Source organism: Tenrec ecaudatus, chromosome 12 (assembly GCF_050624435.1).
Source record: "Tenrec ecaudatus isolate mTenEca1 chromosome 12, mTenEca1.hap1, whole genome shotgun sequence".
In the NCBI taxonomy this organism is placed as follows: domain Eukaryota; kingdom Metazoa; phylum Chordata; class Mammalia; order Afrosoricida; family Tenrecidae; genus Tenrec; species Tenrec ecaudatus.
Genome location: NC_134541.1, coordinates 87,612,983 through 87,634,065, shown reverse-complemented (window position 1 = coordinate 87,634,065; position 21,083 = coordinate 87,612,983). Strand labels below are relative to the sequence as shown.

The 21,083-nt window shown below is 44.8% G+C and overlaps 1 protein-coding gene across 2 annotated transcripts in view; it reads left to right on the top strand.

Annotated features, from left to right (window-relative positions):
* Window positions 1–915, top strand: part of TMEM192 (transmembrane protein 192) — a 33,769-nt gene extending 32,854 nt beyond the window's left edge. Inside the window, exon 7 of one of the 2 annotated variants that reach the window (XR_012787254.1) lies at window positions 543–639. Coding sequence is in view for 1 of the 2 variants with exons in the window: in XM_075564229.1 (XP_075420344.1) it covers window positions 543–696 (154 nt within the window). In the remaining variant the exon portion in view is untranslated. Of the gene's footprint in view, window positions 1–542 lie in introns of both variants that reach the window. The other variant, XM_075564229.1, reaches the window with a different exon arrangement.
* Window positions 916–21,083: the final 20,168 nt, after the last annotated feature.

Here is a 21,083-nt window from a genome sequence, read left to right as displayed (position 1 = left end):
TAGACTTAGCCTTGGGGTTATGGTTGGTGTTAGGATTAGGTTTAGATTTTAAGTTTAGGGTTAGAATTAGTATTAAGTTTAGGGGTAGACTACTTCCAGGAAATTCCTGAATACAAAGGAACAGAGAGTCCTACAGTTACCTGTGATATACCATTTTATTGCCTCACCATGGCTTTGGATTTTCATTACAATGGTGGTTCCAGCAGTTTCCTTACTATCTGATCCACAACCATTTTGTTTTAGAGATTCATGTATTTATGGGAAAGCAAAAATCCTGCAAGTCCCTGGGTTACACAATTGCATTGCCAAGCAGAGCCGCACATCTCTTAGGAAAACTCTTTGTCATGAAAGTTCCATTGCTTCACTACAACTTTGCCTTGTGGTGCTTCACCTGGCTCACCTCAATAAGGCTTCTAGACGTTTCACTTCTATCAACTCAACTCTTAGCCCCAGTTGATTTGGGGATACAAGAAAAACTGAGTTCAGTTGCCAGTGCTTCACAACGGCGTTGCCTCAGAGAGTGTTATGCTTCTCATTTCCAGAATGGCTCCAGAACTTCCTTTTTCTGTGGTGAACAAGTATTACCATGAGAATATGGGAAACCTTGAATCCTCCATGTTTCTCTGCCTCCCAACTGCATTAACCAGTGGAGCTTCATGTATCTTCTTGTCTTTCACAAGAAAGTTTGCTCACTGAGGAAGTGGTGGAGCAGCTGAGTGGAGACCCCGACGGCGCTTAGATGATTACCCTTTCACTGATGGTGTTCCCCCTGCAGTAGGCATCATTGCATCTGTTTTGTGAGATGGAGGAAGGCTTTGTGGATTGGTGGCAGACATATGGGTTAATGTTCGACTTGTATTGGACAGCACTGTGTACGGATGTTTTCTTGATGTGTACTTAACCTTTTTTTTTAATAAAACTCTCTCTTATTCATGAGTTTCTGTGGATTTGTTTCTCTAAAGTACCCAGACTAACACACTAACACGACTGAGAGCAACCCCTTTCACTGGTGCCTTTAGCCATTTTAACTTCCTTGAGCTAGACATTTTTCTCTACCCACAGCATTGCCAGGTGAGGATACTTGACTTCCCTTTAAAACACTTTTATCGGTGAAGTTCAGGTGTTTCCCCATGACATTTCCACAAGGAGTTGCTTTTACCTCAGTTCAATGGAGCCTCCAGTGGTTTTAGTTGTCAGCTCCAAACTGAATCTCCAATCCAGGAGATTCAGAATATAAAGTAAGAGAGGATCCTTCTGGCGCTTAGCCTGCCTCTACTCAATGGGGCCTCAAACAGTTTCACTTCTCTCAGCTCAACCCTTACCTCCTGGACTTTCTTGGATCTGATGGAAAACAGTGAAGCCTTCATTTCCTGAGTTCCCTTCTGCGTTGGCTCACCGAGGGTTATGTTTTTCATTTCAAGAGTGCCCCTGGGACTTTCTTTTTCTGTGGTCAATAAGCAGTACCATTTCCCATATTCATGAGAATATTGGAAACCTTGAATCCTGCAGGTTCCTGTGCCTCCTAATTGCATTAACCAATGGAGCTTCATGTATCTTCTTGCTTCACAATAAGGTTTTCTCACTGAGCTAGTTTATTGTCCCAACCTAGCTGATGAACACGTGGGGATTGAATGATGTGGGATAAATGGCTTGGTGAGTGTGTTAGGGTTCTCTAGAGAGACAAAACCAGGTTGCTAGTAATATATACATAAAACACAAGAAAATGAACCGTTAAGTTATATGCAGATAATACAAGAAATTAACAGTTAAATTATAAATTATAATGCAGTGAGACACTAGCAGTCCTTTAAGTCTTGAGAGCCACCAGTTCCATTTTTGTAGAGAGAGCTGGCATATATATATATATATATATATATATATATATATATATATATATATATATATATATATATATATATATATATATATATATATATATATATATAAAACATACATACATACCCAGGCAGCAAACAGCAAGGCAGGCCAACTGTCACCAGTTGTCTGTCCCCAGCTCCAGAGATGAACATTCCAATCATGTGGGCTTAAAGGGACTTTAACTTACAGCGACACAGTCCACAGGTTAGGCATCCCACAGGTAGTATACCCTTTAAATTGAGGCACAGAACAAGCAAGGCAGCCCCACGCAGGTCCGATGATTAAAAAGCAAGAGACAAGCAAGGTGAAGCTCACCAAGCCATTTATCTCTCCGCCTTTCAATTAATCCTACTTGTGTTTATCGGCCAGGCTGGCACAATAAACTATCGCAATCCACCCCTTGACAACCTGCACTTGTACACAATTCTTTACCTTATATACTTAAAATAATTTCCAGACATTAATGAAATCACACTCATACTGATCATCAATCATCTATCATACATGTAAATGAAAACACAGAGTCAAATTGTATCTGATATATCCGAAAAAAGGAAATATATGCTACAATCACATACAAAGAAAATACATTGACAGTTACAAACCTCACTTTTGCAATTGATCACGTGGTTGTAATTAATAGGTAGAACTACCTTCTACTACCCATTCTGTATTACCTTTGCCCTCAGTAAGCACCTCAGCTGGCTGTGGTTTTTTGCCTGGCGGGGTGACCCAAACTTTCATTCCTGAGGGGTCTGGGTCATTATAAGTCCTGTCAGGATTGGGTTGCTGTAACTTACCATTTACTTTAATAACAGGGCATGGTAACACTAAGAGTCGGCCTATGGGATCTCCTGGATTCCAGACATACTCTTTACCTCCATTATGTAGCACCAGTTCAATTTCTCCTTGGTAATCAGGATCAATCACACCACGTAGTACAGTGACACCCTTCCTGACCTGTTGATCCAAAGGCATGAGAAGCCCAAAGTGGCCAGGGGCCATTCTAAGCTGCCAGTTCAGTAGAGTCTGTGCTGTGTTTCCAGGTGGGAGAGTTCCTTTCTTCGGGACCAGGACCTCCAGGCCTGAGGAACACAGGGTTGCTGGGACAGGAAGCAAAAATCCTGCAAGTGGATCACTAGGAGTAAAAGTGAGTGGTGCCACTCCAGTTTCCACCCCTTGGTTCTTGGGCCCATGAATTCTGGCTATTGGAGACACAGCACCATATATTGGCCACTGGTTTAGAGCGTATACAGCTTCCTGGAGAACATTGCCCCAGCCCCGCAAGTTGTTGCCACCTAGTTGGTACTGTAATTGTGTCTTTGGGAGCCCATTCCATTATTATATCAAGCCAGCAGCTTCAGGACGATGAGGAACATGATACGACCAGTGGATTCCATGGGAATGGGCCCATTGCCGCACTGTATTTGCTGTAAAGTGAGTTCCTTGATCTGAAGCAGTGCTACGTGGGATGCCATGCCGGTGGATGAGGCATTCTGTAAATTCATGAATAGTAATTTTGGCAGAAGGATTGCATGCAGGGAAGGCAAATCCATACCCAGAGTAGGTGTTTATTCCAGTAAGAACAAAACGCTGTCCCCTCCATGATGGAAGTGGTCCTATGTAATCAACCTGCCACCAAGTTGCTGGTTGATCTCCCCGAGGAATTGTCCCATATCTTGGACTTAATGTTGGTTTTTGCTTTTGGCGAATGGGACACTCAGCAGTGGCAGTGGCCAAGTCAGCCTTGGTGAGTGGAAGTCCATGTTGCTGTGCCCATGCATAACCTCCATCCCTGCCACCATGTCCACTTTGTTCATGTGCCCATTGGGTGATAACAGGAGTGGCAGAGAAAAAAGGAGGACCAGTCTCCATAGCGCGTGTCATCTTATCCACTTGATTATTAAAGTCCTCCTCTTCAGAGGTAATCCTTTGGTGAGCGTTCACGTGAGATACAATTACCTTTACTTTCTTGGCCCATTCAGAGAGGTCTATCCACATACCTCTTCCGCACACCTCCTTGTCACCAATTTTCCAGTCGTGGTCCTTCCAATTCCCTGACCATCCAGGAAGCCATTAGCCACAGCCCATGAATCAGTATATAGTCTCACATCTGGCCACTTTTCCTGATATGCAAACTGAACAGCCAGGTGCACTGCTTGAAGTTCTGCCCATTGGGAAGATTTCCCTTCACCACTGTCCTTTAGGGAGATCCCAGAAAGGGGCTGTCGTGCTGCTGCTCTCCTCTTACGAGTGGCACCTGCATATCGTGCAGAGCCATCCATAAACCAAGCACGTCTTTTTTGTTCTTCAGTTAAAGTATGGCAAGGAACTCCCTAGGAGAGGCCATAGGTGCAGACTGGGAAAAAGGAGGCAATGTGACAGGAGTGGAGACTGTGGGCATTTGGGCCCCTTCTTCATGCAGCTTACTTGTTCCTTCAGGTCCTACTTTGGCCCAATCTCGTATATACCACTTCCATTTAACAATGGAGTATTGCTGTGCACGTCCAACTTTATGATTATGTGGGTCAGACAATACCCAGCTCCTGATAGGTAATTCAGGCCTCATGGTGACTTGGCCCATGGTGAGGCATTTAGTCTCCACCAAGGCCCAGTAACAGGCAAACAGCTATTTTTCAAAGGGGGAATAGTTGTTTGCAGAGGATGGCAAGACTTTACTCCAAAATCCCAATGGTCTACGCTGTGATTCACCAATAGGGGTCTGCCAAAGACTCCACACTGCATCTTTATCTACAATTGACACCTCTAGCACCATTGAGTCAGCTGGATCATATGGTCCTAGTGGCAAAGCAGCTTGCACGACAGCCTGAACTTGTTGAAGAGCCTTTTCTTGTTCTGGGCCCCACTAAAAAATGGAGGCTTTTCATGTCACTTGATAAATAGGTTGAAGTAGAACACCCAAGTGAGGGATATGTTGCCTCTAAAATCCGAAGAGGCCCACTAGGCGTTGTGCCTCTTTTTTAGTCATTGGGGATGCTAAATGTAATAGCTTATCCTTCACTTTAGTAGGAATATCTTGACATGCCCCACACCATTGGACCCCTAGAAATTTTACTGATGTGGAGGGTACCTGAATCTTCGTTGGGTTATTTTCCCAACCCCTTGTATGCAGATATTGTACCAATAAATCTAGAGTCTTTGATACATCCTCCTTAGTGGGTCCAATCAGCACAGTGTCATCAATATAATGGACCAATGTGACATTTTGTGGAATAGACAGGTGGTCAAGGTCCCTTCGGAGTAAATTATGGCACAGGGCAGAAGAGCTGGTGTACCCCAAGGGGAGAGTTGTGAAAGTATATTGTTGCCTCTGCCAGGTGAACGTAAACTGCTTCTGGTGGTCCTTTGAGACTGGTATTGAGAAGAAGGTATTAGCCAGATCAATAGCTGCATACCAAGTACCAGGAGAAGTATTAATTTCTCAAGCAATGTAATCACATTTGGGATGGCAGCTGCAATTGGAGACACCACCTGGTTAAGTTTATGATAATCCACTGTCATTCTCCAGGATCCATCTGTCTTCTTTACAGGCCAAATAGGTGAGTTAAATGGGGATGTAGTAGGAATCACCACCCCTGCGTCTTTCACGTCTTTGATGGTGGCACTGATCTCTGCAATCCCTCCAGGAATGCGGTACTGCTTTTAATTTATGATTTTCCTAGGCAATGGCAATTCTAATGGTGTCCACTTGGCCTTTCCTACCACGATAGCCCTTATTCCACACTTTGGGGATCCAATATGGGGGTTCTGCCAGTTACTAAGTATGTCTATTCCAATGATGCATTCTGGAACTGGGGAAATAACCACAGGATGGGTCCGGGGGCCCACTGGACCCACAGTGAGGCTTACCTGAGCTAAAACTCCATCGATAACTTGACCCCCATAAGCCCCCACTCTGATTGGTGGGCCTTCGGAACATTTTGGGTCTCCTGGAATTAATGTCAGTTCTGAGCCAGTGTCTAGTAATCCCCCCAAAGTTTGATTATTTCCTTTCCCCCAATGAACAGTCTCTCTTGTTTAAGGCCACTGGTCCCTTTGGGGAAGGCTAGAAGAAAGACTAACAGTATAAACCTTCAGTGATGTAGCAGGGTCCTCCTTCCAAGGGACCCAGCCTCCCACTCATTCAAGGGGCTGTGGGTCTGTAAACTGGCTCAGGTCTGGGAATTGATTAAGCAATTGCGACTGTCTCTTCTGCTGTTCACCTGATCTACCATTCTTTCACCTGTAGAGATCATGTAAATATTTAGTAGGTTTCCAATCTATTTCATTCCTAGGGACACTGTGGTTAAGTAGCCAATGCCATAATTACACATGAGACAGGTTGCTTTGATTACTATTGAAAACTTGTTGTCTATTATAACCACGCCCACTCTTTCTCTGTTGATTCTGTGCTGACACCTGCCCTCTACCATCACATGAGCCAATCAGCCCCTTTGTGGAAAATGTCAGAGTTCGCTTAGGGCAGTGCCCACTGTTAATCTTGGTGCACATAAAATAGCAATTACAGGAGTCTTAAGAGATGCTGAGGCCCACTTCACAAACTTGTTCCTTATGGTTGTGGTAAAGGGTATGTCCTCAAGACACCTCCTTTTTGGGTCTATGGGAATATCCTGATAGATCCATTCTAACATACCAATTTCTCTAAGCTTTTGGATGCCTTCCTCTACAGTGTACCAAGGTATGTCAGGTACTTCAAGTTGGTCTAATCTAGGCCATCTGGCAGTCCATGCTTCATTGAACCAACCAAATAAAGAATTAGATCCTTTTGTAGCCTGTCTCACAGAGACATTGAAAGAAGAGTCTGTGCTTAGGGGTCCCATTTCCAGAAACTCAGACCGGTCTAATATTACATTTCATTCACCAGTATCCCACACCCTTAGTAACCATTCCCAGGGATATTCTCCAGGCTTTTGCTTGTATGTATTTGAAAGCTCGAGCATGTCTTTATGAGTATATCATGCTCCTTCTTGGGTAATCATCTCAACCTCACCTTTAGGAGGTTTCTGAGACTTAATTTTAGTGACAGGTCTAGCGAAAATAATGGGTGGTGAGGGTGTTTCCTGGGTGCTCTCAGCAATATCTTGTAAGGCATCTTCCTCAGGTAATGCTACTGATGCAGGTCTACCTGGCATATCAACTTGAATAGTTTGGCTAATCTGCTCAGGTGTTTCTAAGGGTTCAATGTTCTCCTCTTCTGTATCACCAGCCCATATGTTCCCATCCCATGTTTCAGGGTCACAACTTTTCCCAATTAATGCCCTTACTTTGGTTTCAGACACTACTCTAGATCTGCAATTCAGCTGCCGTTGTAATTCATCCACTCGTATAATGAGACTCTGGACCTGGTTCCCAGCAATGCCATCTCTTTTACTAGAGGAGAGAGGGCTCTCCATTGTAGCACAGATGGAAGTTTTCAAATCCGTTAGTCTGCACCTGAGGCAAACTTTTGAGGCTCTGAGATCATCCCTCTCCTTAATCACACTTTCCATTGTAAGAAGGACCAGCCAACCAGCTTCCCTATACTTGTCATCATTACAAAACTCCGGGAAAATATCAAACATACGATCACCCAGAGCATCTCCTTTAACCAGCACCTCATCCAACAGTGGTGCTACTTTATGTATTATCTTTGCTATTTCACACCATGGACTAGTAAGAGTAGCAGATGTGTCCACGTTTTGGGGTGTTGAAGTGCTGTTAAGACTAATCAGGTTGGAAAGCCAATAAAAAAAACACCCATATTTATGGTTTATTTCTCTAGAAGCACTCCTGGTAACAAAATGTGTTAGACAGTGAGCCTCGCCTTTCAAGTTCTGGGTTTTCTTCCTTTGTGATGGTGGGACCAGGGTGCAGCTTTTGCTGGCAAGGCACACTTCCTGGAGGACAGCCCTGAGCAGAAGCCACATGGACCTACCCCGATGCAGCCCTGGGTGCTGGAGCAGCTGTGTGGAGGCCCACCAGTGCTGAGATGATTATCTTCACAATGACTTGGCTTTCCCCCTGCAGTAGACATCACTGCTTCTGTTTTATGAGATGGAGGAAGAATTTGTGGATTGGAGGTGGACACTAACGTAGCTGCATGCACATCCCTTCAATGGTACCTTTATCAATTTTTACTTCCTTGAGCTCCACATATTTCTCTACCCACAACGTTGCCAGGTGAGGATACTTGACTTCCATTAGAACACTTTATCAGGAATGTTCAGGTGTTTCCTCACAAGGTTTCCTTCCATAAGGAGTTGCTTTTACCTCAGTTCAATTGTGGCTCCAGCTGTTCCACATCTCTCAGCTCCAAACTTACCTCCAGGAGTTTCATGAATATAAAGTAAGAGAGAATCATTCTGGTGCTTGGCCTGTACTCCGTGGAGCCTCAAACAGAATCACTTCTCTCAGCTCAATGTGGGATTATAAAGAGACTTCCCCAGCCTTGTCTCCCACAAAGACATGCCAAATAGGGACTTTTGAATTACTGTCAGCATATGGTTGCTTCCAAAGATTACTCACACCAGAAGGTTTGCAGGGAGGTTGGGTGGGCTTCCCAAAACATCAAGATAAAAAATATGTATCTGCCCTTTGTCCCAGTTAGCCACATGGTTGTCATGGCACTGGCTCCTGGATAAGCTGTTGAGCCAGTGAAACTGTTTTAGCAGTAGATGAGGTGGCCGGTGGCCATCAGCGGAAAGACAATATCCACAGTGGGATTACTGTTATAATATGGAGCCACCTATATCACCTCTTGGACATTATCATTGCCCTGGGATCAGAATAACCACCCCAGAACTTGAATGCGCCTGATAGGTACACACTATTTGAGTCAGGCACTGTTAGCCCCTCTCGATCACTTAGTGACAACGGAATCTAGACAATGGAGTACCTTTACTTTCCAGATGAGAAAACTCACTCAAAGAGACACAGGTGTTGACCCACAGGCACACAAATGGTTAACAACAAAGGCACATTCACAACCAGTGTCTGGAGCCAGAGCTCTGAACCCCACATTCCTGTGCCCCATCGAGAAATCACTCTCTCCTGGACCCTCAAAAGTTCTGCGCAGATACTCCCCTTTTACCCCTGCCCCCGAAGATTTTATTTCAGAGGATGGCATTGACTCTGCAGCTCTGGGAGAGGGACATATCTGATCAGAACACAGGGAGCAGATGAAGGGGGAGCAGAGGAGAGTGGAGGACATCCTGGCCCACCAGGCCTTGTGGATGATGTTCCCACTCAGGGATGCCAGTCCACATAGAAGACCACATGGCCAGCCACACGATGAGACACGGCGTTCCTCAAAGACCCATAGCCCTACAGGGGACAACACTGGAGGCACAGTGTGGGAATTGCACCCAAAATGATCGTGCCACACGGAGGCATAATACTACGGGGGTGCAGCTGAAGAGCAAGGAAACGGAGCAGCAAAGTCCCCAGGGGATGCCAAAGGTGGACTTTGGGGCCAGGACTTGGTGTCCCAACAGACTGGACTGGAAAATACCCCTAAAGGCCAACAAACAGTTCTAGAACTAACTGAGCTGTTCTTTCTTGTCGAGTTTTTTTTATTTTTATTGTCATTGGATTTTTGTTGTTTTGTTTCTTTTGCTGCTTGGTTTTCCTCTGTCTTGTTTTTGTGCATGTTATGACCTCTACTGTATGTCTAAAAAGAGATGCTGGATGAACAATCTGCAGGAGAGAAACGGGACCAACACTTCCGGGGGGCCATGGGAGAGGGGGAGTTTGGGGGAAAGGAAGTGGTGTTAGGAAACCCAGAGACAAGGGAAAAACAAGTGATGCAAATGCATGGTGAGGGTGATGTAGGAGGCCTGGTAGGGCGTGATCAAGTGTAATGTAACCAAGAGGAATTAGTGAAACCCAAATGAAGACTGAGCGTGGCAGTGAGCACAAGAGGAAAATGAAAGGATTAGAAGAGCGACCTAGGAAGCACGGGCCAGTTCCAGAGGTCTAAAGAAAGGCATGTACATATGCTCAGCTATCAAAATATATTGCATCTGAGGTCTTAAAGGCTTGAAGGTAAACAAGCAGCCATCTAGCTCAGAAGCAACACATGGAGCAAGCATACCAGCCTGTGCGATCATGAGCTTTCTAAGGGATCAGGTATCAGGCATCATCAGTACAAAAATCCTTATCATTGCGAATGAGCAGGGAGTGCTGAGTAGAGACCCAAAGCCCATTTGCAGTCCACTGGGCATCCCCTTAAGAAAGGTTTCGGGGAGGAGATGAGATAAGACAGGGTATGAGACCGCAACGATGAAACACAACTTTCCTCTAGCTCCTAACTGCTTCTTCTCCACCCACTATCATGATCCCTATTATAACTTACAAATCTGGCCATAGCAGAGAATGTACACTGGGGCATATAGGAACTAGAAACAAAGGGAATTCAAGGTGGATGAGCCCTTTAGGGCCAGTGATATGAATGGGGATACTAGGATGGTGGAGGGAGGGTAGATTGGAATGGGGGAACCGATGACAAGGATCTACATTGAACTTCAACAGAAAAGTGAAGGGGGTTGAAGGGGGACATCAGACAGTGCAAGATATGCCAAAATAATAATAAGTAAATTATCAAGGGTTTATGTGGGAGGGGTAATGGGAATGGAGGGGCAACACGAGGAGCTGAGGCCAGGCACTTGGGTGGAGAGCAGATATTTTGAGAATAATGAAGGCAATGAATGTACAAATGTGCTTTACACAACTGATTTATTCATGGATTGTGAACCAAATGTTTATCCTTATTCGTTATCTGCTCCAATGAGTACACCAATATGTTCAGGGTCATCCCTGTTATCAATACATGACAAGTTAATGAGGCTTAATTTAAAAAGCAGCATTAAAGCAATTTAGGAAACTGAGGGATTGTCACGAGTCCTGGTTGTGACAGCATGTTTTGTGCATCATGGAAGATAACAGATTTGCCTTCTGCGGTATCTCATGTCCATCATCCCCAAACTACCAGCTCTTAGGGGTAGAGAGAGCGAGCTTGTCTTTGTAACAAGTGCCTGGGTTTGGTAGCTGCTCACAGGATGGCAGGTGTAATGTATTATGAGAAGGCAACAAGGCTCTGAGAAGATGGTTATTGGAAGGTCTGGCTGGAGGGCAAGGTCATGACTCCTGAAAGATTCTGGATCCAAAAGTCAAGTCTGAACTGGATGCTAGAGACTTTCTCAATCCAGCCTCCAAATATCCTGTCCTGCCCTTGTCTAGTCTTCTTAAATGCTTTCCACGCTGCTTTTGTTAGTCTGGGTGCATTAGAGAAACAAATCCGCAGAAACTCGTATGTATAAGAGAGAGTTTTATGTAAAGGGTGAATGCACATCAAGAAAACATGCCCGCATTTGCTTATGCACCCACATTGTCTTCAGCGATCATATGGGGGTAGGCTGGTGTACTTCTTCCAAGTGGGCTTTGTTGTTTCTTAGCTAGATGCCCTCTTGTTTATCTTCCAGCCTTTAAGACCCCATACGCTATATCTTGTGATAGCCTGCACCATGGTGCTTAACCACTACACCAACAGGGTTCATTAGCAAGTGACTTATCTCCTGCCATTCACACTAGATGCTCAAAATAGCAGGAAACCAGGTTTCTCCTTTGTGACCACACCAGGTACTGACAGAACCAAGAACAGAGACACAGTTAGTTATATATCTTGACTATCATTTGTATATTATATGCTAGGCAATCTGTAAGCCTTCGCTCCCCTGACCTTTCATAGCCTTAGTAAAATGAAGATAATAAAAATAGTGCTCTCATAAGCTTGGTAGGAGACTAAACAACTCACATAAGGCTACCCAGCCCATCAACCAGGAGGCAAGATGAGGCAGTGTTCGGCTGCTGAACCCACACCCTTCACAACACCTCCATTAAAATGACTGAGGGCTATGGGGAACCAGACAGAAGCAGGTTCACACCCAGATTTAGTCAATTAAACTGCCTATTGTGCCTGACCCTTCTATCTCGATCTTAGAAATGGGGTTAACAACAACAAAACACTATAGAAGAAATGTCCAGCAGGTGCTAGGCACACGATTAAAAAACAAAAAATAAATCACTTAAGTTGAAATTCTAACTCCTGGAAACCCCTCACATGCATGCAGAGAAGGATTGAGCCCCACACGGTGTTTCCAGTGCCCCAGCCTTTCCCACCTAAAATGAGCAGTTGAGAAGGTAATGCCTGGATTGTTCCAAGCCCAAGACTGTGGAGAACTAAAGGAAAACCCAGCATTATGAATCTTTGAGCACAGCCCTGCTGGGAAACCGCCCTGCAGCCACTTACTGTTGATGACTGGAGGAGGGACAGGAGTAGGGAGAACGGGGACTGAATGTGACACATAAGCAGGGATGGCCTACATTCCATAAAGGAAAAAAAACTCAAGGTCTGCTCTTCTGGTGCCGGAAAGTTAGAACCCATTCCGTGCAGTTGAAAAGGGGTTTGGGGGAGGAGATGAGCCCAAAGGATGAACTCCATCTGCAATAGTGTCACCAACTGCTTTCCCTTGCTAGCCACACAATATTTGTGGCTGGCCTGCTCTGCTTTTGTTATCAAGCCCAGAGAGGGCAAGAGACTAGCTCAAAGTCACACTGCAAGTTGGCAGCAGAAACAGAACTAGAACTCGGGATGCTTAGAAAGCTTCACACAGACCTGAGAAAATACCAAGGGAAGACCTGTTCGCTAACTGGGCAGCACTCACTGCATGCCAGCGCTGTTCCAGTGCCCCAGCCAGGGCATTGCTCCCCGTGACTGTGTGTCTTCAGTGATGTACACAGGTGACGAATTGGCTTTTAATAGCATGCTTGGAAGGTTGATTCCACCTAGCAGCACCTAGAAAGAAAGGCCTGCCAATCTACTTCAGACCAAGCAGCCTTTCAAAATCCTGGGGAGCACAGTTCTGCTCAGACATACAAGGTGGCCAGGAGTTGAAGTTGATTCCATGATGTAGTTGATTCTATGGTTACTGGTTGTAGCTATACCTAGAGTCACATCCACATTCATGTTTACATCTCTTCACTCCATGGGGTGTTCATGGCTGCAACTCTTCTGAAGCAGACCACCAGGATTTTTTTTATGGGGCCTCAGGATAGGTTTGAACTGCCAAGCTTTTGGTTTGTAGTTGAGTGCTAAACAACTTGTGCCATTCAGGGTGTTAAGCTCAGAAACTCAGTCGGTGCTTGATGATCTCAGTTGGAATTAGAGGGTCAGTGATGACCCATTGACTGCTGGGTAATTGTTGATGTAGTCTCCCTGTGCAGACATGTAAAGTACCTGAAAACTTAAAATCCAGCTCATCGAGTGCATCATCCTGCCGTGCTCCAGCCCAGCAGCGTTCTCTGCAGGGGACATTTGGCCATGCTTGGAGACATTTCTGCAGAAGGGAGTCGCACTGTCATCTAGTGGGTTGAGACCAGGGATGCTCGCTTAGCATCCTGGTGCAGGGAACAAGATGGCTCAACAACAATGATGTTGACCAAAATGTCAGCAGTGCTGCCACTGGGAAAATGGTCTAGTCCAAGCCCTGACCTTTGTAGAGGATGAAAGCCAATTCAGAGCAGCTAATTGACATGCTGTGGGTTGCACAGTCTGATTCCAAGCCCAGTACTCCATGCAAAGCTCTGTTACTGTGTCCAAAATTAAACAGCCATACCTGCCCAAAGGCCTCTTTGTTTGAGGACCAAGTCAGACAGTAAATGAGAAACCCCTTTGACAAATGTGGCATGATGCACAAATGAGATTTTATTACCCAGGATCTTTTGATATATATAAATAGATCTTGTACTATGTCAGTTAATTTTCTAAATACTCTATCTGAGGTTTCAAATGGCAACATCTATGTCCAACCCAGTAAAGGTCTCCAGTGCAGGCTGAGCATCCCTGGAAAACATCAGGCCTGGCTTCTCCCACCCCTCAGCTAATCTCCAAGTGATTAATAAGGGCTCTGACTATGTTGTGCCTCCCAGCTGACAGATGCTAGACTATCAATGCATTCGTATCACCTCCTTGATGCCTGAGGAGTAATATAGTTTAATGTGTAAGAGAAGCCACGAATATCTCCTTCTCACAACTGTGCAGCAAACGAGATCTCCCAATCCGATTTTCAGCCCTCCTGTCTTTCCAAGTGAAGTGGATGGTCCATTTCACGTTGTCTTAAGTCTCTGCACATTGCATGCCAACATCGCGATACAGGGTGCAGCTGTGGGTCTTAGTAGACAAAGCCCCCACGTGGACCCCTGCCCCCAAAGCTCCTTGGTCACCCTGCACAATGCAGGTTTAGCCTGACTCCACACTGCAAGGCGAACAACCCTGATTCTCCAGTGTGGCCATCCTTACACGCTCCCACATCCACCTAGAAGGACTGTAGATGAGAGATATTGGAAGCACCCTGCCTCATCTGCCTCCATCCCCAGAGTGACAGAGCAGCTCTAACTGATGAGGCAGGATGCAGCCTCGTCCCCAGTCCCCACCCTCTCTGGGAAAGCAGGGCTGTCTGGCACCTCATCCAAGGCCTTTCCCCTGTGATCTCATTACTGAGGAGCTGCTCCTCTACCGCCCACCTCCGTCACCTCATCTAAATACGGGGGAGATGACTATATCTTATTTGCTGCTCCTTCCCTGACTCCATCCCAGGAGCTCCCTGAACAGATCATCAATCACTTCTCATTACACCTGCAGCAGCCTTCAGATACTGCTGAAAAGAGACAGGTGCCTCCCCTGCTGCTGCCAGGCTCCAGTGCACATGTGCACACACACGTGCACACATTTTGTACAGGCCCACTCACATGTACACACATGCATGCACACACATGTGCACACACGTGTTCAGAGGTGGGAATTCTGCCCATTTTTGCCTCTAATATTGCAATTAGAGAGTGATAGAATAATGAAATATGAAGGTGGATGAAGGAAGATCTATTTATTCCCTTACTTGTTACATAAACCATTCAGGGCTCTTTTTTTTCCCATATGAAAACACCACCACCACCATCAACAATAATAAAGTAGCTGTCATGTATGTAGCGCTGCCATATTCAAGGTGGTTCTGAGTATGTGAGGAGGATTCTCTCTAAAGCACAGCTCTGAGGAAGTCTGTCTCCTTCGCCCTTTTACACAAGCAGGGAGAGGAGCCTGCAGGAGGCTCCGTGAGTTGGGTGAAGCCACACGATGAGTGAGGAGACCGAGTGTGAAGCCAGGGGAGTGAGAGCCCAGAGTTCACCACTTCACCACCATGCTGGTGTGCGGAATCGCTGAAAGGGTGGCTACCAACTGCAGGACAGAAAAAAAGTAAAGCATGTAACTTGTGGTTTTAGCTCTGGCTTACTTCCAAAAGGAATTTTTGTTGCTGTTCTAGAAAGCTTTATAACTCTATAAAAACAAAAAATTACTGCTGTCAAGCACCTTCAGACTCAAGACAGAGTAGAACTCTTCTAGTGGGCTTCCAAAACTGTAAAACTTCACAGAAACCGAATACCTCCTGTAGAGTAGCTGGTTGGTTCAAGCCAGCAACCTGGCAGTTAACAAGTAGTTCCCTTGTTCCTGTAATACCTGTATAAATTGTATTGAATATGAACTACTCTTGGTGCGTGATTTTAAATTGAATTATGGTGACTGGAACTTTTTTAATAGCTAAGAATGGTGAAATCAGACCCTTTAGAGGTTATGATAAGAATACACACTGCACAGGGCTTGGACCCATTTTAATTCAAAGGAAGGCAGATTTATTTTCTTCTGCTTCCCAGGAGGTTCCTTAGCAGAACGTGTGTTAAACAAAATTGTTTAGATATGGAAAAGAACAATCTCTTGGGAAAGTTACGGTAGAAAGGGGATTTGGTTATATATCCAGCTCAACCCAGCCCCAGAGGCCTCGTCATGTTTTATTTTGTTTTGCCCTTGATACTGAATATCTTGGGGGCTGTGGCCCCCGAGCCATGGCCAAGAAGTCAGGTCTTCTTGATGTAAATCCACTCATATCCCTTACTATGATTTTCAGTGCCAATGGTAAGCCCCACCCAGTGGCTGCAACATGCCCCTGAGCAGACACGTCAGAGCAGATGAGAGCATGAGACAGCATTTAAGAGAATGGTAGGCTGGTCCTTAGCTGTTCGGCCTCTCCTCAGAAATCATTTGTGACACTGACTGGCTTCAGTCATGGGTTTCATTAAGAACAAGTCTATCTTTACCAAAGAAAACTGCAAGGTAAGAGGACTTTCATCTCCAGCTACATATGTTCCCAAACTTACTTACCTATTGTCCTGTTTTGAGAAAATTTACTCAGTGCCTCCCTGGCAAATAAAAACTTTGGTACTACAAAACCCACAATCCCACATAAAGTGGAGGTATCTGCTTTGGCAGCTCCCCTGGATTGAGCTGCTCCAGGAGCTCTTCACAACAACCCTGTGAAGAGATGAGCAGTCACGATAGCCTAGTCTTTTCTGCAGAAAGAAGGTACCCCTGAAAAGTCAGTGGCTTAAAATCTAGAAGTTTATTTCTTGTTCATGCAAATTCTGACGCTGGAAGGGCAATTCTACAGGGTGTTTGTCCTGCACACAGTCACTCAGTGATTCGGGCTGCTTCACATATATGGTGCCACCACATCAAAAGGTGGATTCCAGGTCATCACAGCAGAGGAAGAGAGAAGTGGGGGTTGTGGATCAGTCTTTACATGCTTTGACACTTTAGATGACATAGTTCGCTGGATAGTGCTGCTTATATAAAGGTTATCAGTTCAAACCCACCTAGCTGTACCACAAAAGGAAGGGGTCACCTGCTTTCATAAAGGGTACAGTCTAGACAACCTCATGTAACAATTGTACTCTGTATCACAAGGGGCGAGCATGAGTCAGAACTGACTTGAAGGCAACAGGCTTTTTGTTTGTTTGTTTGGTTTGGTTTGGTGGTGGGAGGTGGTTCCACCTACAGCATATTAATCTGAACTAGTCACTTTAGTTTTTTTGTTTGTTTGTTGAGAGATGTGGAAAAGCTCATTGGCTTTCATGGAGAGTTAATTCTGCCTCAGACGGCCTCCTCAAAATTCCCCCCCCCTTCAGAAACTAGCAGAGATTTTCAATGAAAGAGTCCTGCTGGCACTCGCTGGAAATCTCCCTGCAAGGTCAGTCCTTTGGAGCCACTTGGAGGGAGAAAAATGAGACTTTCTATTCCTGTAAAGAATTCCAGCCTCAGAAACACTCAGAGGGAAGTTCTACCCTGTCCTCTCGGGTCGCTATGAGTCAGAATTGAATTTATGGCTATGAGTTGAGTTTTAATTCCATTCACTTACTGCTATTGACAGGTTGCTAGATTAGGACTTGTCTTCCCAAATGCCAACACTAAACGAAAATGAGCTGTCCGGGCCACAATAAAGGGGTTGGAAATAAATCAGGCAGATTAATTAGACATCTATGGAAAAATTCAGAACTGTGCATGCTCTGACCCAAGTCATCTAGGCCCAGGTGGAAGGTCCACCTGATCACACAGAATATGATATTACACAAGTGCGCCTAAATCAGCCAGTAAGATCGACCAATGCCCTCCAGTAGTGTTGGGAGATGATAGAAGTAGGCCTGGGCTCTTTGTTGCCCTCCCTTGTTCATGTGCTCTGCAAGTGGAGGGTGAGGCCCTTGGTAATATTCCTCCCATGAAATTGCAATATTCAGCTGCAAACTTTCCACCACCCATGTCATCAGCATAATGCTTATGAGGTTTATTCCTCTTGTAGTCTATTTCAGGACTTCATTTCTCTTTATGGCTGAGTAGTATTCCATTGTATATACCATAGGCAACATGTTTGACTTACCCATTCATCTACTGATGGGTATTTGGACTGTTTACACATTTGAGAGACTGGGAATATTGTTGCAAGGGACATCTGTGTATTTGTATCTATTTATGCTCTTGCTTTTAATTGCTTATATCCTCATTTCCTTTTCTTTCCTTGTTAGACCCAGTATGGTCCCCATCTTCCCATCCTCTAGCCTCACACCCTCTACTTTGTGTCTGACACACCAGGATCTCACCAGGAGCCTTAACACCAAGATTCTGAGCCCTGACTGAGCATTCTGATCATCCAGGGAATTGAATATTCTGGAGCACGCAGAGGATGAAGTCATAAAAACTCCTTATGCATAACCAAACAACTGGAGGGAGTGCTTTACTGGGCTTTGGGGCTGGGGATTATAGTTATAAGGGACAGCAGGGTCAATTGTCATAACCTAGACTGTAAAGACAATGTTCGACATCCACACTGGTGAGTAGCAGCTGGATCTTAGAAGCTCACAAGTGGCCATCTAGGGGCCAAGTATTGTCACCCTCACTCTGGAGGAAAGAAGAGTGGTGAATGGGCCACATGAACAGTAGACTTCATGACTCTGAGCACAGACTAACTAGATGATCTCCAACGATCAATTCCAACTTCTTTGAAAGGGATCACATCAAAAGGTCCTAGATAGTGAAGCAAAATTCACAGTCATAAAAGAGACCAGGTTTATTGGCTGGATAGGGACTAACGGAACCTCTGAAACTATGGTTCTTATTCACTAAGTCTGAAAATGAACCCAAACCTGCGTCTCAATATTCAGCCAAAGAATAGATTGGTCTATAATGGGAGCAATAACACACGTGAGGTACACAAACCTCAAAATAGCAAACCATTTGATCTCAAAAGGGCAGTATTAATCCAAGGATCAAGTTCAGAAGGGTAGGAAGGGAGGAGGAATGGATATAGAAGACACACTTAGGAAGTGGAATAAGTGATATTATATTGTGGAGATTGCAATAAGTGGCATAAAACAAAATGTGTATGAGTTGTTTAATAAAAAAACTGATGATCTTGATAAATCTTCACCAATTCACAATAAAAACTTAAGAGAGAGAAAAAAATACAAGCACCTAGGCTGCATTCTAGGCCAATAAAATCAGACTCAGTGGAGATGGGACAAAGATATCTTTTGGAAAGCTCTGTGGCGATTCCAATGAGCACACAAGGCTGGTACCCACCATCTGGAAACTATGGGGTAGCTGCTTCTCCGGTAATGCCTCGGGGGAGCGCTTGGGTCTGTCAAAGAATGCGGGATGCGGAAGGGGCAGAGGTCATCAAACCTCACCCACAGCTTTACACTGGGAGGCTGCTCTATGAGGAATCTGGGAAGGGTCCACTTGCATGCTTTCTCTCTGCAGCAGATCCAACAGACTCAACACCTTTCAAAAACTGGCAAGAAAGTCAGAGAGACTAGATGTGGGCACCAAGCTTTGAGTTTCCCAGAAGGCACAAGACAGAGCAAGAGCAGTCACAGGAACACATGTTCCTCCAGAAATGCCACGATGGGCAGAACATGCATCTATAATTTCTTTTCAAAGTCACTCAAGCATTCACTCCTTTTTACGAAAACCCAGTTTTTCATTTAAAATGACAATCTTCTGTTGAGCAAGCCTAAGAAATAACCTTTCTTTATTTTACATGGTTTAAAAATTCCATTTTCCTAGGCCGATGGGCTCTAGGGACAGGTTTTTTTTTCATGTACTAGACATGGCTTTCAAAGTTCTTTAATTGCCTAAATTAATAATGACTTTTTTTCCTTTGGCTTTTCTAAGGGACAAATTAATTTTAATCATTTTCTAAGGAAGTGAATCTCTAGCTATTTCGTTTGGATAACTTTCTGCCTTCAGGGTAGAATTTGAAAGAATCTGCAAGGTCACCCCTTCCCCACCCTGCCCTAGCAGCCCAATCTCTTCCTCCCAGCCTCCAGCCACCAGGGTTTGGTTGGGAAAGGAGATGCAGAAGGGAGTCTCTGGGCTTTTCTATCAAAAGGTTAGCCACAACCGCCAGTAGACCAAAAAGTACCCGCTATCTCCGGAAAGCACGCTGGGCTGCATGACATGGGTGGTGGAAAGTTTGCAGCTGAATATTGCAATTTCATGGGAGGAATATTACCAAGGGCCTCACCCTCCACTTGCAGAGCACATGAACAAGGGAGGGCAACAAAGAGCCCAGGCCTACAATGGAATTTTTATACCATGTAAAATAAAGAAAGGTTATTTCTTAGGCTTGCTCAACAGAAGATTGTCATTTTAAATGAAAAACTGGGTTTTCGTAAAAAGGAGTGAATGCTTGAGTGACTTTGAAAAGAAATTATAGATGCATGTTCTGCCCATCGCGGCATTTCTGGAGGAACATGTGTTCCTGTGACTGCTCTTGCTCTGTCTTGTGCCTTCTGGGAAACTCAAAGCTTGGTGCCCACATCTAGTCTCTCTGACTTTCTTGCCAGTTTTTGAAAGGTGTTGAGTCTGTTGGATCTGCTGCAGAGAGAAAGCATGCAAGTGGACCCTTCCCAGATTCCTCATAGAGCAGCCTCCCAGTGTAAAGCTGTGGGTGAGGTTTGATGACCTCTGCCCCTTCCGCATCCCGCATTCTTTGACAGACCCAAGCGCTCCCCCGAGGCATTACCGGAGAAGCAGCTACCCCATAGTTTCCAGATGGTGGGTACCAGCCTTGTGTGCTCATTGGAATCGCCACAGAGCTTTCCAAAAGATATCTTTGTCCCATCTCCACTGAGTCTGATTTTATTGGCCTAGAATGCAGCCTAGGTGCTTGTATTTTTTTCTCTCTCTTAAGTTTTTATTGTGAATTGGTGAAGATTTATCAAGATCATCAGTTTTTTTATTAAACAACTCATACACATTTTGTTTTATGCCACTTATTGCAATCTCCACAATATAATATCACTTATTCCACTTCCTAAGTGTGTCTTCTATATCCATTCCTCCTCCCTTCCTACCCTTCTGAACTTGATCCTTGGATTAATACTGCCCTTTTGAGATCAAATGGTTTGCTATTTTGAGGTTTGTGTACCTCACGTGTGTTATTGCTCCCATTATAGACCAATCTATTCTTTGGCTGAATATTGAGCCGCAGGTTTGGGTTCATTTTCAGACTTAGTGAATAAGAACCATAGTTTCAGAGGTTCCGTTAGTCCCTATCCAGCCAATAAACCTGGTCTCTTTTATGACTGTGAATTTTGCTTCACTATCTAGGACCTTTTGATGTGATCCCTTTCAAAGAAGTTGGAATTGATCGTTGGAGATCATCTAGTTAGTCTGTGCTCAGAGTCATGAAGTCTACTGTTCATGTGGCCCATTCACCACTCTTCTTTCCTCCAGAGTGAGGGTGACAATACTTGGCCCCTAGATG